Raw genomic sequence first — 19,314 nt, 5'->3', positions numbered from 1 at the left:
AGATTTTTTGTATTTATTTTAATACATAAAAAGTAGTGGTTATAACCCACCCTATCACCAATCAAATTTAAAATTTAAAACATTCCTACTATCTATTTCGTAAACCGTTTATAGTTTGTTATTTATACTTTAAATCCTTTTTACTCCTTAATTAAAGACAAATGCTCATTCGTATGCTATTTTAATACAATGTTATATTTTTATAATTAAGAAATATTTATCGCCAACCTAACCCTATAACCACCCCTACAAATGAGTTTTGCAAATTACAATCACGTTTTAAAAAAATCACAAATGTGCAACTAAATGTAAAGTTGAGAGGATAAAGTGCAGCTAAATGTAAAGTTAAGAGATTTACTATATTTAACTCTAAAAAAAATCCCAAGAATGGGACAATTAGTGGGTTATAGATTTTTGTATTTATTTTAATACATAAAAAGTAGTGGGTTATAACCAACCCTATCACCAGTCAAATTTAAAATTTAAAACTTTCCCATAATCTACTTCATAAATCATTAAATATATTTATACTTTAAATCCTTTTTATACTTTTGTATTTATTTATACTTTAAATCCTTTGTACTCCTTAATTAAAGACAAATGCTCATTCACATGCTATTTTAATACAATTTTAATTCGGGAGCATACAACATGATTAAGAAACAGCAAAATCAATTAGGACTAGATTTTGACCAAAAAAAAAAATATGCCTAGATACCACTGGCACGTTGCCATAACTGGCGATGCCAATTAGGACTATTTAGCTTTTTTTTTTTTTTTTGCAAGGAATTAGAGCACTGTAAAGCTTATTTAGGTAAACGTTATCTCATCAGTGATTTGAGTATCAAGTTATTGTCTATATTACAAATTCTATAATCATACTTACATTTTCCCCATATTTCCCCCACGTTTCTTGATCATCTAATAAGGAAACTATAGAAACTAACGAGACAGTAAGAAAAACATTAAAAAAGGAAAATGCATGGATGACGCAACAAACGACTTTTATAACTTAAAATGGTTGACGCATGGTTGCAAACACAATGATTGGAAATATTAGCATCTTAAAATGCATATGAAGAAAAGAAAAAGAATATGTAACAAATTCAGAATTTTTAAGTGCATTTTCGTCCAAATTTAATTATGTTATTTATAGTTATAGTTCAACTTTACGAGGAGGGTACATACATACTTCTTTCCTATTACCTATCACTTCGGGAAGCGAGAAGACGCTTCAGCTCAGATTATGAAGACACCAATCCCTCCTTTAAAACACTACAACCAAGTAAAACTTTTTCATTTTAATTAAAGATTAAATCGTTGCTTGGTGTTTATATCTTCTACACCTAAGGCTGCAATATTTAGTTTTCAAAACTATCAAACCTATATTCTTATGTAACATATAATTTCAACGATAGTTAAGAATATGTCCTTGAAGTCTAAGCATAAACATTAATGAATAGTTTTTATCCGGATAAAAAATTAATGAAATATATTTTTACATCTATCTGTATTGCACGAAAGGTAGGGAAGGGTAACATTTGATGCTTGCTGTGCTTTTAGTATTTCTTTAGATATTTTTTTTGGAGTTTTGTTCAAATTTTTTAATATATGTTAAGGGTTTAGATAAGGTACATAAATACAATATAGATTAGATACTAAAATAGTACTTTTAAAATTTTTAACCTTTTTCCATGTAATTAATATAACTTTTTTTTTTGGTGTCCAATAGGGAGTAGACCCCACAGATCATTCCCCATTCTCCACAACTTGTTGGAAGCAAGGTTCGAACCAAGGACCTAAGGTTCCATCTTCAGTAATCTCAACCGCCAGACCAAGCCTAATTCATTTCCAACGCACGGAATAAAAGAAATATATTAGTTAACCTTCATAATTTATTTTTTAACCTTTCAAATTTAATTTTTTCAAAAATATACCCCGACAATAATATACAAAAACAAACTACTAGCCACATGCATGTTAGTGCTTTTAGCCATGTATTTCAAATTACTACATCTACCAAAATATATTTATATAGGGATTACTGTATTAACTGTGGGTGTTAACAACAATTCTATTGGTACTTAATTTTCTTTTGATTAGAATACAATTGTATATTTGATCATTGATGCTATTTTTTCTTTAACGATTGTATTTCTTTGGTTAACAATTCTCATATAATGTATCACATCATTACATTTAAAACAAATACAAAAACTATTGATTGTTAGTTTAATATATATTTTAATGCATTTCTAGATCAAAGAAATGAAAATTCTACCTCTCCTCAAACTCAACAGCCATCGATATCACCAGTGATCCAGCGTGATCATGGTAAATATAAAGTTTCTTATATCATCAAACTCATTTCGTAATTACACTTTTTGCTGCATTATCTTGCTAAATCAACTGTTTACATGACATAATATTAGATGGAATACATAATGACTCAGCAATTATTGAAGCTCCCCTCACACCAACGTCGCCATGTGATGGCCATAACGATGGTAAGATCTAGGTTTCTCGCTTATTTTTAACACATAATTAACCATTACCATTGCATTTTCAACTCTATGAATGTAACTTATACACCTTATTTCTATATTTACTGTTCATGATATAATGTTTATGAATTATTAAAATTATGTAGACTCATCTGAAGACTTTGTTCCTGTTATGCAAGACGTTGTGCCTGTTAACATAGTTACAACAGAATAAATTGGTACGCACGATGTTATGCCTGCTAACATAGTTACAGCATAACAAATTGGTAATGTTCTCATACCTTTCTCATGTAATTATATTTAATATTTTTTTAAATATGATCTTAAGTACACAAATTAAGGGTGCTCATGGATCAAATAATCAATTCATTTCTAATTTAGCTAACCATACCCATCCTCAATTCGAATGGTTACTTAGTGACCGGTTAATCTATAACACAGGGTCAGATTTACAAGGTAATATATCCTTCTTCCAAGAAAAAGAAAAAGAAAAATATTTAGATTAACAAATCCAAAAAACAATAGTTTTAAATTGAATAATTTTATTTAATTTTACAACTCTACAAAATCATTAATACGAAATAGACTTGCAAATCAAAAAATAAAAAATTTATCAAATCAATAATATCATTTAATCTTACGAATCTAAAAAAGTATTAATATAAAATAGACTTGCAAAACATAAATTATAATATTTTTCAAATCAATAGTATTGTTTAATTTTACAACTCTAAAATATCTTGAATACAAAATAGACTTGCAAATCGAACAATACAACATTTCCGAATCAATAATATTATTTAATCTTACAATTCTAAAAAATCACGAATACAAAAGAATAATAACACATCAAAATACTGAATATTTAAAAGATTTGTTCTTATTTTGTCCATTTGTTGCCACTATCATTTTTTTGTTAACAACGATGGTAGGTTGATTCGCTAATTTTGAATTTTGCACGTACTTAATTCTCAGGGCAATGGTAATAGGTTGTTCATTCAACGAATCAATTCATGCAAAGATCATGCATTTTCATTTGTAGTACGCATTCCACAAAATTCAACCGAATTAATTAAATCACCAATTTTGACTTTCTTACTAAAAATTGATTGATGTGAAAAGTGTTCGTACATTCATGCAAGATTATCAAATCGAATGCATAATATTTGTAAATATTTTATTTTAACAACATTTAATTACATTCCTTTTTATTCATATATCATTCATTTTTTAATATAAATTTCTATTTTTTTTCGAAATCTATCTTTCGAAAAAATACAATTTTTGAATGATATACATATTCTATCATATTTCAAACTACTGTTTGACAGATATTACATTTTAATTGTGTTGGTACAATTTTTTAATCTTTTTTAATTCACCCTTTTATTTTCATTTTTTTAATAACGTCAACACTGTGCGTAGCACGAGTATTCACGTTAGTAATACATTAGGCGGGATTTGGATCCCTGACCTAGTGCACACGAGATCCTCTTTTGGACCAAAGACCAACGGTTTCGATTTCGATATCGACTAAATTGAAATAACTCAACTTTGCTGAATCGAGGTGTTATAGACTTACAGTACAGTTCAGCTTGAAAATGAACGATTAAGTTCCCACTGAAATGAGCTTTTCAAGGAAGTCAGACTTTTGGAAAGTCCATTTTACTTTGTAGTATCAAAAATCAAAATGAACTTTCCAAAAAAAAAAAATCAAAACGGACTTGTTAAATAAATATTCTATGCCTAATTTCAATCTAAAAATCTCCATTTCTAGTAGATTTATATTTAGAGGAAGGATCCGCATACTAGTTTTTGCCTTCAAATCATTTCACTAAATTCTGTTTAAACAAGAAGCACTTCTAATTAAGATTCAAATTAATTTTTTTTTTGTTGTAACTATGAAAGGGTGGGACTAAAGAAGCAAAAGGGAGCAAGGGATAAATAAAAGTTTTACCTTCTTTTCTCGTTAGCCAAACTGAAATGAATACTTATCATTTAGAAACATTTAGAGTAATATTATATTACAAAAGTTAATGTATACAAGATAAAAAGTTAATTAAAAAGAATAAATGATTTGCTATTTAAGCACGCCGCCATTTCATGAACGGGAACCAGTTGGTCGTATACAACAAGAACTGAAAGTCATTCCTCTTCTTTCCCAGAAATCAAATACAGATAACAAATAATTAATTTAATAGATGCGGAATTCATGTATTTTAATTTTAAAAAGCTATTTTGTAATCACAATTTCTTTTTCATACCCACCATAGATTGTTTGGGAAAAAAAAGGAAAGGAAAAGTCTTTGTTGAACTACGTCGTTTAGGTGCACCTGCATGTGCATTCGAATCAACTGCAGAGACTGGAGTATTTTCTGCTTGTGTGCAAATTCGCACGCAGGAGACTTCCAAGATTTTGAAGAGACTTTCACCACGAGATCATCATCTTATGATGATTTACTCGAACATTTTTTTTTTAATTTTTTGATTTTTATTGGGCTTGAGTTTGTCTAAATGCTTTGAACCTGATATGCTGGAATTCTTTCAATAGATGTATGTTACATCAGTTCTGAGTACGTTAGGTTGCTGTCATGGCTACCCCAGAGGTTGCTCAGCAAATTCACGCCTTCAAAATTGTAGAATCCTCATTTTCTTGGTCCCTGCAGGTTCCACATTATGTGGATATCTGGAAATTAAGGCCACTTGAAAGTGAGTCAGCTGCTTTAAGAGTCATTTATTCGAAAAAAGCAAAGCCCACTAGCTGTTTTGCTTTATGTCGCAAAGAATAAGGCGCATTTACCATTCTGTGCTTACTTTTTTGTTTTTGTTTTGGTATAAATGCATTTGGGTTCATTTTCTTGTTTCTTTGGTTGTTATAAGCTGTATTTGGTTTAATAAGATAATTACGAATTTGCAAACCTGCATAATCATTCATGAAAACATCCCTCTATATGGAAATACGAAATCTAATTTATAACTTGTCAACATCTGGTTTGTACTTTGAATTACTTTCATGTTATGTCTCAACTATTTCACGCATAGAATTTAGCTGCACGTTTGTTGAGAATTGGCAGTCCCCATTTGGCTTTCTCTCATGTTTTCTTGAGAAGATCAATATTTGGAAAAGAGAGCTCAAGAGAACTCGTATTAGCAATCATGAAGAAAGCTGAGTAGAAGGATGCAGAATTTATTCTAGTTGAAACTGTTTTTTGAGATGGAGAAATTACTCACGCAGATAGCCATGCTGTTTCACATTTCAAAAGTATAGAAAAAAATTCTGAGACTACAACACCAATCACTTAGGGAATATGTGTATATGTAGTGGCAGAAGAAAGCTAGAGTTCAGCTTAATGTTCTGCAATGTCTAATCAAATAATCCTATCTGTATGGTAATAATATTCCTAGCTTACTTGTAAAAATCAAGACAACAAAATGCATGTGAATATCACAACTTAAGAACCAGCTATACGGCCCTTGCCAAGAAAAGCTTAAATCTGATTGAGTGCATTTATGGCTTAGGATGCTGCTATGCATTTTATTGCATGTTTGTCAGTTATTTTTTTTCTTTTGTTTGATGTCACTAAAATTCTTTTTGTATGGTATGACTAATGATTCGGATCAGTCTGGATTTCAGAAGCCAGTTCTCTTGTCAGCTGATCAGCACGGTCATCATGTCCACCTGCAAAAGTATAAACCCGGTATGCAAACTGAAAGGCCTTCCAAAGCATTTTACCAGATCTCTTTTTAGGACATTCGGTTTTAGGTCCTTTTTGTGCATTCTCCATTGCCTTTGCATCTCTTCTTTCCTGGATCATATCGTATAATAGTTTCAGGCGTGTTCAAACCAAACCTTGCACTTGTAGTCATATATAAAAGTTTCCCAGATTAGAAGCAAATTGTTAATAAACTTACCTTCAGTGCCTGCTCCATACAGCTTGAAGAAACATCCACCATCAATTCCTTAATGCGTACAAGGATGCCAAAGTCGAAATTGATTTTGTGACTCTGAAATTTCTTAGACTCTTCATCTTTAGTCCTTTCCAAAGCATCCAGTTCTTGTTTGATCTAAATACGGTGCTTTTAGTTAGCATTGTCTTATTAATATCGCAAGCGAGTGCTGTAGCATTTATTGTGGGAAAAACAGCAGTAAAATAAGCCATATGACTTTGAGGAAATACCTTGCTAAAGTATTTCTCAATTTTATCAATAACTGGGCCAACAGGAGACTCAATCTGCCAGTTCTTAAGGGTTGTGATTATAGTATCTAATTTGGAGTACAATGCTGCTGCCATCCTCAGTGCTTCCAATTTTTTTGTTGGAAAATCTTCAAATCTTGCTAGCACCTACACAATACAGAATTACTCATATTGTGATCAATTAGTGAATTACATGTTATACCTTGTCGCTGAAAATATCAGGAAAAGAACCTGTGTCTCATCAGTTAACTTCTCAAGGATGGACTCCACATGCTTGTGGAACTTATGGAGTTCAGTCATGTCCGAACACTGGAAAGAGTTGATGGAAACTTTCAACTCCCTGATAGACTTTTCATGATTTTTGAAATCCTCTTCAATCTGTTGGAAGTATGCTGACCTGAGATGTAGCCAAACCATAAATCATTACTCATGTTCCATTCATTGGGAGGAAGGTATCTTGACCTCCTTACACCTTTGGATTGGAAATTGCTGTGGCCTTACCTCTTTGTCATTTCTGCAAGTGCATCAGCCATTCCCTGTTGTCCTCCACTTGTGGAAGAAATTTTACCTTTCCTTGATGATTTTGCATCTAAGTTAGACCCACCTTCCACCTTTAATTTGAGAAGCCGATACAGATTTCCCATTTGGGATGACCTCTTCAATTTGGTTGCTGCTTTCCTGAGACGCGGGTCTTTGGCACCTCCAAGCCCTGGAGGAGGAGGTGGAGGACCTCGCATTCCTGGCTGCATGGGGGGTGGCGGTGCTGGCACTCCTCCATTGGATGCTCCCATAGGAGGAGGTGGAGGTGGTGGAGCTATTTTTCCTGATCCCATGGGTGGAGGGGGTGGTGGTGGATGAAATGTGAAATTTCCTGATGCCATAGATGAAGGTGGAGGAGGTGGTGCTATACTTCCCGGTATGTTGGAAGTTGATGGAGGTGGAGGAGGAGGAGGAGGAGGAGGAAAGAAAGTTGTGCTCATTGAAGTCACTGGTGGTAGAGGTGGAGGTGGTGGTGGAGGTGGTGTGATGGCTATGCTTCCCTCAGCAATTGGCGACGGTATAGGTGGAGGTGGTGGTGGTGTTGGACATGTTGTTTCCAATAATTGAGTTTGACATTGTCGTGCCAATAGTACTTCATTTTTGGGAAACATCTGTGGTGGAGGAGGAGGTGGGGGTGGTGGTGCTGCTGATCCTTGTGAGGCTATTTTATCTAGGGGTAATTTGTATTCTACTGGAATTTGTGGAGTATTTTCCTTTTCAGAGACATTTGATCTCAGTTTAGGGAGTGAAGTAGGTGGTGGAACCACATCAATATCTCCTTTTGCTGGGGTGCAAGGGACTGGCCCAGTTACCAAATTTTCATTAGTAGTCCTAGTTTTTCCAGCTTCAATTGCCGACTCATCTGAATTGGTCATTACTACGTCGAAAGTGTCCTCTTCCATTTCAAAATCTTGGTTAACCTCATTGGTGCCTGCTGCTTTTGATACAGATTCATGTTTTGCTTCCAGCTCCAGCCGTCGTCCCTCAAATGTTTCACATTTCTGGAGTGGGTAATTAGGATCTGGAGCTGCTGCATGAGGAAGCATGTGGAATGACAGGCGCTTTATATCTATGGGGTTCAGTTTTTCAACTGCTTGAACTCTAAGTTGAAGCAGAAGAGGTGGAGTATAGGATTGCTTTGTGCCCTTGGATAACATATTGGTCATATCTTGAAGGACTGAAGTTGGAGTAGCTGGAGAACTGGAAAGGGAATTTTTACTGTCTGAATAGGACTCTGACAAGGCTTTCCCAAATGCAGTCTCGGAGGGACTATATCCATTCATCTGCTCATCCTCATCCATCATATCAAACATCCTTTCTCTTGCTAGCTTGTTCATGTCTTCAAGCATGGACTGTGCTGTTTCAATTCCAGCAAATGCAAATTGTTGTCAATGCTGATCAGGTAAGAAATATTTCCCAAATATATCTTATGTACAACATACCAATATCTTCCAGATCATTTTGGTTCAGCTTAATAGAGGCATCATACTTGCATTTAACCATCCATTCACCATTGTTAATCCACGAGTCTCCAAGTGATTTCAGGAAATCGCAGAAGCAGCGTAGTACCTGTTTCATTAGGTAATCTTAATTTTCTATTGTACACTAAACGTCTGCCAAGTGAACCATTTGAATCCAGAATTTGTGATTGATAAGGTAGCAAAAACACCCCACAAAAACGAGCAGAAAGATGACCTGATCTGTTGATGCTCTTTCGATTTCTGATACTGGAATGCTTGGTTTAAGGGAAGGATATAGTCTATGGAGATCCTGCAGTGTCCATATCAGTAGCTGCAGAGAAAATCAGGAGACATGAGAAGAATTCAGAAGTCAACTTGCAAACGCTGATCTTGTCATGGACACCTGGAGCTCTATGAAGAAAGACAATTACGAAACCCGTAATCAAAGATTACCTCATTCACAGAAGCAGAGCCAATGCAGGGAGATAAGTCAAGCAAGTCCCTGAAGGTCAGAACCTTCGTCCGAATATCTGTCATCTTTACAAAGTTCCCTGCAACCCCGCGTGACTTGACAACTGCAGTATTCTTCATTTGTTTTTGATTTTTTGATGCTTTAGAGCTTTTACTTGCTTGTTCTTTACCCTGTAAACATTCCAGGCATATACTTGTTACTTTCCTCCATTTTGCAGATCTGCCTTCTTATTGTTGTTTACTTCATATGACTAAGATCATTGAAACGTTATCAAATTTCGTGCCAAATAAAGTAAACCTCAAAACATATTTTCTTCGCAATTTCTCATAATCTATTGTTGCTTTATAATTTGTTTAGCATGGTTTATGTCTATATTTGAAAATTTGGAAGTAACCAGGGCTGCATTCTTTTTTGCACCACGTCAACTTTCACGGCCATAAACCTTTTGTTGAGTTGATAAACTTAAGAGTTTGCTCAAGAAATTGCATTAGACAGACTAAAGTACTTTCAAAAGAGAAGAAGATTGGAGTTCAACGTGATCAAAACATAATTCAGGCATGATATTCTAATTTGTCTCACAATAATGGGATTGCTACACCCAAAAAAGAAGAAGAAGAAGATGCCATACAGCTAGTTATCGTGAATTGCTTAGTTGGAAACTAATTATGTGTGGAGATGTCTCATAACCAATTATCACTGAAAGATGAGATCTGACCAGAAATTGATATGCTATGCACCTAAAGATGATATATCACAATCAACAGCTAATCATGAACCCAGAATGTCATTTGCAGATATATCGTTGACAGATGATGGTTAACCATGAGAAAGCCCCAATGGAATTAAACATGACGAAAACCAACCGCAAACCTCCGCATGCATGAAAAAGAAAAAGAGGCTGAAAAGGAGAATGCGTAAACAAGAATTAGCTTAGGCATAAAGAAACACACCTCAAATCCTGGAAGCTTTTTACGGAAAAGGAAGGGTGCCACGCCGCACCAGGCCCCTGATGCCATGAACGGCAAAAGGCAGCTTTTGTATTAGTTTTCTTCTTCAGGGACAGGAAACCAATTATTGTAATGGTGGTAGTCGTTATCTACAATATTCAGGTGATCACTTTAAGGTTACTATACAAGGTCATCCACCTGGGGTTTGAAAACAAAACCAAGATTTCCTTAATCAACAAGAAACAAATGCAGGACATAAACAAGTGGCAAAAAAAAAACAAATACCAAAAAGGGAGAACATTCAACAGTTTACTGCTTCTTAACCAGAAGAGTATTCAGATTCCGTAAGATATTAAGAGATATAATAATGATATTATCAAACGTGCATCCAATGTTGCAGGGTTGGGTCTTGAATGTGCGCATGGACGTGACTTTTTCTCTCCTTGTTTCCACAAGAGAGAAAATGAGAGTCAATTTGCGACAAGAGAATCTTCGAGTATTTTAGGGGAAATCCGCGTTTAATCCGTACTTTTTGCGGTCCATTTTTCTTCTTTTCTTTGTTTGGATAATCATAATCAAGCTATGTTAGTACCATTTATGTTTCAGCATGCTTTAAATTGTCTGGAAGAATAAATTTTCCTTTTTTTGTTTCCAATATTTGGCATGGGGTTTTAACAACTAATAACTAATTAAATTTACGGAAAAGGAGGAATATTTGTGATTGTAACATGATGGACACTGAGGGACATAACACCTCATCGTCTTAATTTCATGTGACTTTGGGTTTCTTATCATTTCTGCACTGAGAGTGCGTGCCCTTTTCTGGAAATAACTTTTGGGTTGGGGTCTGGAGTCTTCTACCTTTACATGTAGCTTTATTTATTTTTTTTTTTGGAGTTTTTTTTTTTGGGTTGGGGTGGGGGAGGCGAAGGAGGAGATTATGGTGGTTTCTACATGTCCAAGAGGGTGGTTGTCACAAAATATTTCCTATTTAAAGAGGCAAATCTTTGAAAAATGACTGAAATAGTATGTCACTGAATTATCATGCTTATACTTCTAATTCTTCAACACTAAGTCCTGTTTGATAATTTCATTCAGCACTTAAATTTAATGGATTCAGATCTTAATATGTTCAGATGCGTTTGATAACTAAAAATTGAACATCTGAATTAATTAAGTCGTATTGAATTTTCTAGGCAAAATTTGCTCTAAAAATAAGTGATAAGTTATTATTCATTTATCACATAATGTGATGTGCAGTCAAATGTATTAAATTTAGTACTTAATAATTCAATAATTTACTGGATTCAAATTTCAAATATCAATTTTATCAAATGCACCCAAGATGACCAATAAGGACGTTTCTAATTAAAAGAATCGAAAAAAGGATAATCAAGAAAGTGAATTGATTCAAATAAAAAAAATTGGGCAGCCAACTCGTAGTTTTTGAAACTTCAAGAGAACTAAATAAAATAACCAGAAATCTCAGTGTATCCCAAAAATTAGTGTAACTTCTTGGTGCTTGGCCGGAGCTCAAACTTTGTTATAGAAGGATATTATACTCAAAAGAACGGCGGTAATACGTACAGGTCTACAACCAAATAATTTCTTTGCTTGGAATGTTTCTAATTTCTTTGCTAGATCCTTTTGAGTTCGGATTGCCCCAGAAACAATGAGGAAAAACCCATTAAGAAAAACATGAAAGCATTGTTCAGACACTGACACACACAAATACATTTGCTATAGATTTGGTTGGTGAAGGAAACAGTAATAGAAAAAATCAGTTCTTGAAGTTCAAACACATGCATCAGGACCGTTCCCTTCCGCGGTTTCATACTACAGTACTTGATAACCTTGGCTTACCTAAGTAGCTGATTTCTAAAGGTAATTAAGCACGTTATCGGAAAAAAAAAAAATTAAAAGTAGATTTTTAAAAATCAAAATATCAAAAGCAATTAAGAATAACACAAAATAGATTTAAAAAAAAAATAAAAGATTCACACCTCAGACATCATATAAGAATAAAGCATAAATAACGTCTCTTAAAAAAAAAAAACACGTATTTCTATTGGAAATTGAAATGTGGAACCGGCCGTCGGGTGGATGCTTCGTGCTAAGCTGCTGGAAAACCTCTTCGTCGTCGCGGAGAATGGCTGGCAATGTGGAAGCAGCCTCTGTTCCCATCGTATTTTCTGTAAAGATAAAGAGAAGACAAATTTGATTTCTGTAGAGTCCGCCGATGTTAACCAGAACCTCTACTCGTGGTTGGTCGAAAATGTTTGGAAATCAACAAAGGCTCCCGTAAGGAAACTTCAGCTTCAAGTAATTTTGGTCGAAAATTTCAATAAAACGTGCGTGAATAACCCACGCTTATGTAGAACTGTCATTGCATGGATGAATTACCTATACAACTGCATTATTCAGAAAGTACTCATCATATAAATACATCGGATGATTGATTCTTCTGAACTGGTATTTGCAATAACACGATTATTCATGGATTAATTTACAATGAATATCGCATGCAAGAATACGTATCCTATCCATAAATACCAGTAATTTTCAATTTAAACTTGTATCTATTAATTACTGATTCAATACGAGCTCTCTTATGAAAAAGCCAAACTCAATAACTGGATCAGTCTTCTTAATGCTAGAGATTGAATATTTTATAGCTCATATTTTGGACAAGTAACATATATGACAACTAAATTTCATGTACTATTTTTTTTTTTAAAGGAGAATCTAAGCCTTCTAAGAAAGGAGGAGGAGAAAAGAGAAGGCTTAAATGAAAGAAACAATATCTAATTAACATTTTAGCAACTAAGTTGGTCTCCTGGCCAACAGAAATTGATTCATTTAGCAAGAATGAGTTGCTTCTTCACAAAATATAGTGGATTTGAATTCTGTTGTTGATGTGAAATTTATATTAGTAGATGATTTGTATGAACTCTTATAAGCGATCTCGTGAACATATCCTGACCCGTGATGATGATCGGAATTAACAAACTGGAGCAAACTGGCATTTGGCTGGCACGTTTTCTGTACCAAAATGAGTTTCATCTTAGTATCTTCTGGCTCGAAGAAGACATGTACGGATGAATTTCAGAATGATTAAGGTCTTGACCGGATTAATCAAATTTAACACTTAAAGGAGAGAGAAAATTTCTATTTTACTCTTTCCCACAGTACGTTCTGATCAGGTGGGCGCCAAATTAGTCAAATAATCTACTTCGGATCCGACCATACAACCCTGAAAGCCCCACCAAGTCATTACTCAAAATCAAAGACCATTAATTATTTTTCTCTGTTATGATAAACGCTGGTGCCTTCATTCAAGAACGAGTCCATCTATACGCGCAACAACTATACACCAACCTTGGGCCAGAAGAAAATAGGACGTGCAAAACTATAATATAATCCTCTAAAATCACGATCGTGGACCTGCATTTAATGCTTTTGTGAGGGTCAAAATCTATCCGAGTTATAATGCGTTAAATTAGAAACCGATCGACACCATGTTTATGCTTCGCAAGTCCACAGCATGCATATGGGTTTGACATATGGTGTAATCCTTATCTTATCCACATAGCTCAAACTTGAATGGTGGAATAGAGCTAAATTAATGACGTGTGCCCCTTCTTTTAATTGCTACTCGCTAATTGAAGACATTGACTTTCGTGTAACATCCATGAATCAACCAAGGGAAAGCTTGGCAAAATATACTTACTTGGGAGTGTCATAATGTGTGATTTCAATATAGCGAACGTTGAACTATTCTAAAGTGCTAATAGTTGCATGAGAGTGTTTTGATGTAAATTCTATCCAATTTCGTAATGCGCACTTGCAAATGATCGATTATCTCAATGCAGGTGAAAAACATTTGCAATTAACGTTAATGGGGTTTGGCCAGGTTAACATATAAATTTGTTATCAATTAAGGTTCAAAATGCAATGCCACAAGTCTTTTTTCTTTCGAGTGGAATTCGAGAAATTCAATAGTTTAGATTGGACTATATTTACACGGTTTGAATTAAGACTTTCATTCCATGTATACAGACAGACGTACATATATATATATATATATATATATCTATTATTTTACTTTGAAATGAATAGTTGAATTTGATTGGAGTTAGTGTGACCTGATCTAAATCATTAATTGTATCATTAATTGTATGGAGTTAGTGTGACCTGATCTAAATCATTAATTGTATGGTGTGACTTGCATCCACCCTCATCTGTGATTTGAGAGCCTTGTGCTAAATCAGCTTTTAGAACGGACAAGTTGCCATCATAAGTTGTCTATCATGCAATCACTCCTAGTACATGTGATGTCAACTTCTATGTGCATGATATCTTGGTCTTATCTTAATAAGTTTTGGTGATTCTTTAGAAAATAAGTTCACACTAAAATGGGACTACCTTATTCAGTAATCGATAAGAACAACAAATTTTCTCTTGAAGGAAAATTAAATTTTGAATCACCCCGTTGTGAGAGTATGGCATGGACACCTTCAACAACCGAACTAGCTAAAGAACAATAAATAGGGTAAAGGGGGTCCGAATTGTCTCCTGCAACTGCAGAGAGCATATGATGGCTGAGATTGAGATTGGTCCAGTCCAGGTTGGATTGATCTCGACCGTTGACCTGAAGTTCACCTTGACTGATCATTCATTTGAATTTTAGGTTAACGGCTGAGATCAGCTCAAGGTCAACTGGACCGATCTCGACCGTTAAATTCTTTAAAGCTTTTTTTCTGCAGTTACACAGAATCTAGCTAAATTCGAGCAGAGGGGCATGAACGGGCCTTAACTTTATTTGTGTATTTTCTGCAGATAAGGGGAACCAAACCATGTTCAAACTTCGAAGATGACTTGAAAGAAGGGCTCATCTATAACTACTTGCGTGTCTGGCGAATTTGGCTAACAAATGGAAGCGGGGTGACATGAGGGGTGAGGTAAATCAGCTTATAAGGCTTGATTGGCATTTTCATCTCCAAAAATCAACTCTGAATTCAATTGGGATAAGAAACAACAGAGAAAGAAAATTGAAAAACCACTACAACCACAAAAAAAAAAAAAAAACATAAGAATTATTCAAATTTAGTTGGGGCTGCGTCATCCAAAGAATTCACGGTCAACCTTTTTGGTTGTGTTTGGATTGCAATTTTTTGAAGTTTTTGTAGAAAATATACTGTAGCAATTTAATTTATATAAAATAAAAACAAAGTGATTGAAAAATGTATTCACGAAAAACGTAGAGATGTTTTGATAGAAAATCCCTTTCCAAACAAGGCAACCAACTGATTTTGGAAAGGCCAGTGAGAGTTTTGGCTAACAGCCTAAAATAAAATTAAAAAAAAAAGTGATATTTTTGAGGCAATCAATGACGACAAGTGGATGCTTGCGTAGGCGGACCTCGTGAGAATTGAATTTGTCAAGAATTGCAATTTCCAAGTGCGCACTAAGAGTGTACCATTTTAAAAATAACAATAGATGAATTTTCTTGTCTTGGCAATCAAGAGATAAGAGATGTTGAGTTGTCTAACGTTGTTTAAACGCCGTGATTTACAATTTGTAACTATTCCCACGAGACAAGCGCAATAGCCGCGAAATGCAGCTCCAGAATTGTCACCCCACGAGACGACCAAAATCTCCACGTGGTTCCAGTTGTCCCTAATGAAAGTCTCGCGTGCTCATCTTTTTACTGGTTTTCGGAAGGTAAGGAAGAAGAAGATGACAATTCTTTCCTCCTTTACCAAGTCAAAAATTCAAAGTTTTCCCCTCTGAACGGTCAGATTCCTGCTTTGTTTTTATATTTTCCATTTTCCTGTTGGATTTTGGGTTACAAAGACTTCTCTTTCAATGAAAAATTTGATGGTAACAAATCGATAAAAGGACATTAACTCTTAACGTTATATTCGGTCCATTGTCTACTCTATCTTTCTTTTTTTTTTCTAATGTAATGGGTATCTGAGATTCGACGGATTATATTTTCGGGCCCGCCATTGTCTACTCTATCTTTCTTTTTTTTTCTGACGTAATGGGTATCCGAGATTCGACGGATTATTTTCCGGACCCGACTATTCCCACTTCGCTTGTGCCCCCACCCCCAAAAGATACAAGACGATAACAGGAATCGAACCGTGACCACACGGTGCCAGGACCTAAGAAGGCACCCCAGCACCATCCGAGCCAACCCCGAGGGGTCTATCTTTCCTTGTTTTAGGTGAATTTGCATCCATCAATTTGATGCGACAAATGTTCCGCACAAATGATGTCTATCCAATCCGTTGACAAAAAGACCACGCAGACCATTGCCTATTTTGCGGGGTATGGGTTTTCTATTACACGCTAATACGCTAACACAAACGTCATATGCTCATGCATTGATATATGTCCATCTTAAGAGTTCAACTTAATCACGGTATGATTGAATGACTTAAAGAGAATAGTTGTTAGCATATTAAAGCGTGTAGCATGAAGGTACACCCCCATTGTGTAACAGAACACTTGTTACCGGTATTTTGTGTTTTGAAACTCGAATCGAACAATGAGTCAGTAGAGTTCAGGGATCAGCGTGTTAATGGGTTCATTTGGTGTCAAAATTTGGATGATGTTAGTATGATGTGGTTAATATAATTTAATTAAAAATTAAAATATTATGTAAAATGTCCAACAATAGGTTAACATCAAGTAAGGTATGCTAGTACATGCTTGATGTTTCAAAGTAATTTAATAAGAAAATACTAATAGCATTGGAATAATCAACTAGTATTTCATATGATTTAATGTCTATTCCATAGTTTAGAATTAATTTTGGAGATTTATTTGAAATACAGCACTAAAATTTAGGACTATCGATAAACTGTAAAATATTTCTAGGTATGTCAACAGTTTTGAGATACTCTGGGGGCCGAAATATAAAATTGTTAAAACTTTGAAACCAAATTAAAATTTCCTCGTATTTCTCCTTTGACGCTAGAGCACTCACATTGCGTCCTCTGACTCTCTTTTATTCTTCTCCTGCTTCGACCTTTTCTTCCTGTGCAACTTTTTCTTCCTTTTTTTTTTTAAATCCCGTTTTCCGTTCCAGATTTCGTTGTGCAAGCCTTTTCTCCTCAAACTCACAAAATATAACATTTTTATCTTTTTTTTTTTTTTTTACAAAAAAACCTCTCCCTTCTTGATCTCTTTCTTTTTTTGTTGCTATTTTATTATTATTATTATTTTTTTCTTTTTTGACACGAGTGTGATTAGATCATATTCAAGAAATTCATTTAAGATTATATATGATGGGATAGAGATGGCTAGTCAAATGAGGAAGATGGCTTGCAGATTTTGAGACGCCTGGTCAAAGGAGGAACATGAGTTTGAAGGTTAGAGTCCAAAAAAAAAAGAGACAGTAAGCAAGCAGGATAGGGAAATGAAAAAACTCCAGTTCTTGTTATCCTATCCTATACATTATTGTCTACGTCCCCCATGCATATACACAAGGAATTAAGCATTCCTAGAACCATGCAAAAGTATATATATCAACTTGCAAAATTACAAATTAAAACGATGCTATTTGCAAAAGTATAGTAGTATTAACTTGCAAAATTTGAGGTAATTGTTGGATTTTGATTCGAGGTCATCGGTTAAACATTTGCCCCTTAAATTCTCGATATATATATATTTTTTGAATGTCGCCACAGGTCACTAATTTGGCCATTAACTAATTATCTGGATGCTCGTAAAAGTGCATGTTGTGACCTCAAATACCCTTGAAAGTAAAGTATATTAAACTTCACCGAGGTACGTATTTTATACATTATTCACCCAAGTTTTCCGTTAATGTAATGTTGGAGAAGCTGAGGGTTATTTTAATTTCCTCATGTTCTGAAATAACAGTAGTGTATGTACGTAACCAATTTTTTTCCCCCGCCTTAACCTACACTTCACATAATTACCATAATCTCATTGAGAAAAACTCCACCTTAAATTTTATTTCATCAAAATGAGCTTTACCACTGGATTTTTAATGATTTGACGGTTGTTGCTTCGGAATATGTGGCATGGCCTGTAAAGATGATGTGCTTGGTTCTTAAGACTCACCCTAGCTATGTGATAAAAACATTATTAGTGTTTCTTTTTCCTTGCAAGACATGAAGTCTTACTTTAGAAAAAATATAAATGTATAAATTGATGCGTACGAGAAGAGGTCTCTGGATGCAGACTTGGTATAAGTACACCCTTCATCCTACTTCTAGATACATCACAATCCAACCAAACTACTCATTTTACGTATGTCATTTTCTTATTGATATTGATATATCAGATAACCATGCTGAACAAGGAAAAATATCAATACAACTTAGGATTGGAAAAAGTAGATGGAATGATGTATTGAAACACAAATTAATCTCATTTCAGGTGAGGGTAATTTATTTGGATTAATTTTCTGTACGCTGATAGTGTGTATATTTTAATTCTTGAATACATGATACATAATCTCAATTTGAATTTGAAAATCAAAGTTTATATATGAATCATGCATTTAATTGTGATAGTGTGTACACTGTCGACAGTATATATAAAACTAACTTAATCTATTTTACCTCTCAATTATTCAGCAAATAAGCGGGGGTAATCTTACCAATGAAATTATATACGTGTCAATACTTTAAGTGGCCCTTATCAAAGTATAAAAGTATTAAGGAAAGTTGATTCTCATACTGAACCCGGTTGTCACCTCAGGTGAAAGTGACCCTTTGGACATTCTTGATGCAAAAGTTATGACAATATCAACATTCTACCACCCACCGCACACCGTACATTAAGAAAAAGAACAGAAATTTCAGAGCTCAAGCCGAAATGCTAGCTTGACTCATAATGTTAGGACAAGTTTGGAACAGTTTAAAATAGTCACAAGATTTCAAAGAATTCAGAAACGAAGGAAAAGTCTCATGATATAATTCTTATTTTTTCTTTCCTTAAGAAGTAATGGCCGGGTAGGAGGATCTGAATCTCAAATCTCTAATTCTTTAGATTTCAATTTTAACCACTACGTTAAGATTTTTTCGGCCTCATGATAGAATTTAATTCCGTAATTAATTAAACTAGTGTGATACAAAATAAAAACCCTCATAAGATGAAAGAAAGAAGAACCCGGCAAAAACAATTCTATGGAGAAAAATTATTATTAACAAA

General features: G+C 34.4%; 1 protein-coding gene across 1 annotated transcript; it reads right to left on the bottom strand.

Moving 5' to 3' along the window:
• Nucleotides 1-5,614: 5,614 nt before the first annotated feature.
• LOC113725956 (uncharacterized) lies at nucleotides 5,615-10,258 on the bottom strand. The gene is made up of 9 exons (XM_027249416.2): nucleotides 10,123-10,258; nucleotides 9,154-9,342; nucleotides 8,936-9,031; nucleotides 8,683-8,809; nucleotides 7,202-8,597; nucleotides 6,932-7,097; nucleotides 6,683-6,847; nucleotides 6,417-6,569; nucleotides 5,615-6,310 (listed from the first exon to the last, which is right to left on the bottom strand). The coding sequence occupies exons 1-9, from the start codon at nucleotides 10,186-10,188 to the stop codon at nucleotides 6,110-6,112; spliced, it is 2,559 nt and encodes an 852-aa protein (XP_027105217.2). The 5' UTR covers nucleotides 10,189-10,258; the 3' UTR covers nucleotides 5,615-6,109.
• Between the last annotated feature and the right edge of the window lie 9,056 nt (nucleotides 10,259-19,314).

Source organism: Coffea arabica, chromosome 2c, assembly GCF_036785885.1.
Source record: "Coffea arabica cultivar ET-39 chromosome 2c, Coffea Arabica ET-39 HiFi, whole genome shotgun sequence".
NCBI classification, from domain to species: Eukaryota; Viridiplantae; Streptophyta; class Magnoliopsida; order Gentianales; family Rubiaceae; genus Coffea; species Coffea arabica.
This window is presented reverse-complemented; position numbering and strand designations above follow the sequence as displayed.

Excerpts from the sequence above, each read along its gene's own strand:
- LOC113725956 (XM_027249416.2), bottom strand. The coding sequence starts at position 10,188 with ATGGCATCAGGGGCCTGGTGCGGCGTGGCACCCTTCCTTTTCCGTAAA. Across the intron at positions 9,343-10,122 it reads AAAAGCTTCCAGGATTTGAG|GGTAAAGAACAAGCAAGTAA; the intron begins GTGTGTTTCTTT and ends GAATGTTTACAG. Across the intron at positions 8,598-8,682 it reads AAATGATCTGGAAGATATTG|CACAGTCCATGCTTGAAGAC; the intron begins GTATGTTGTACA and ends GAATTGAAACAG.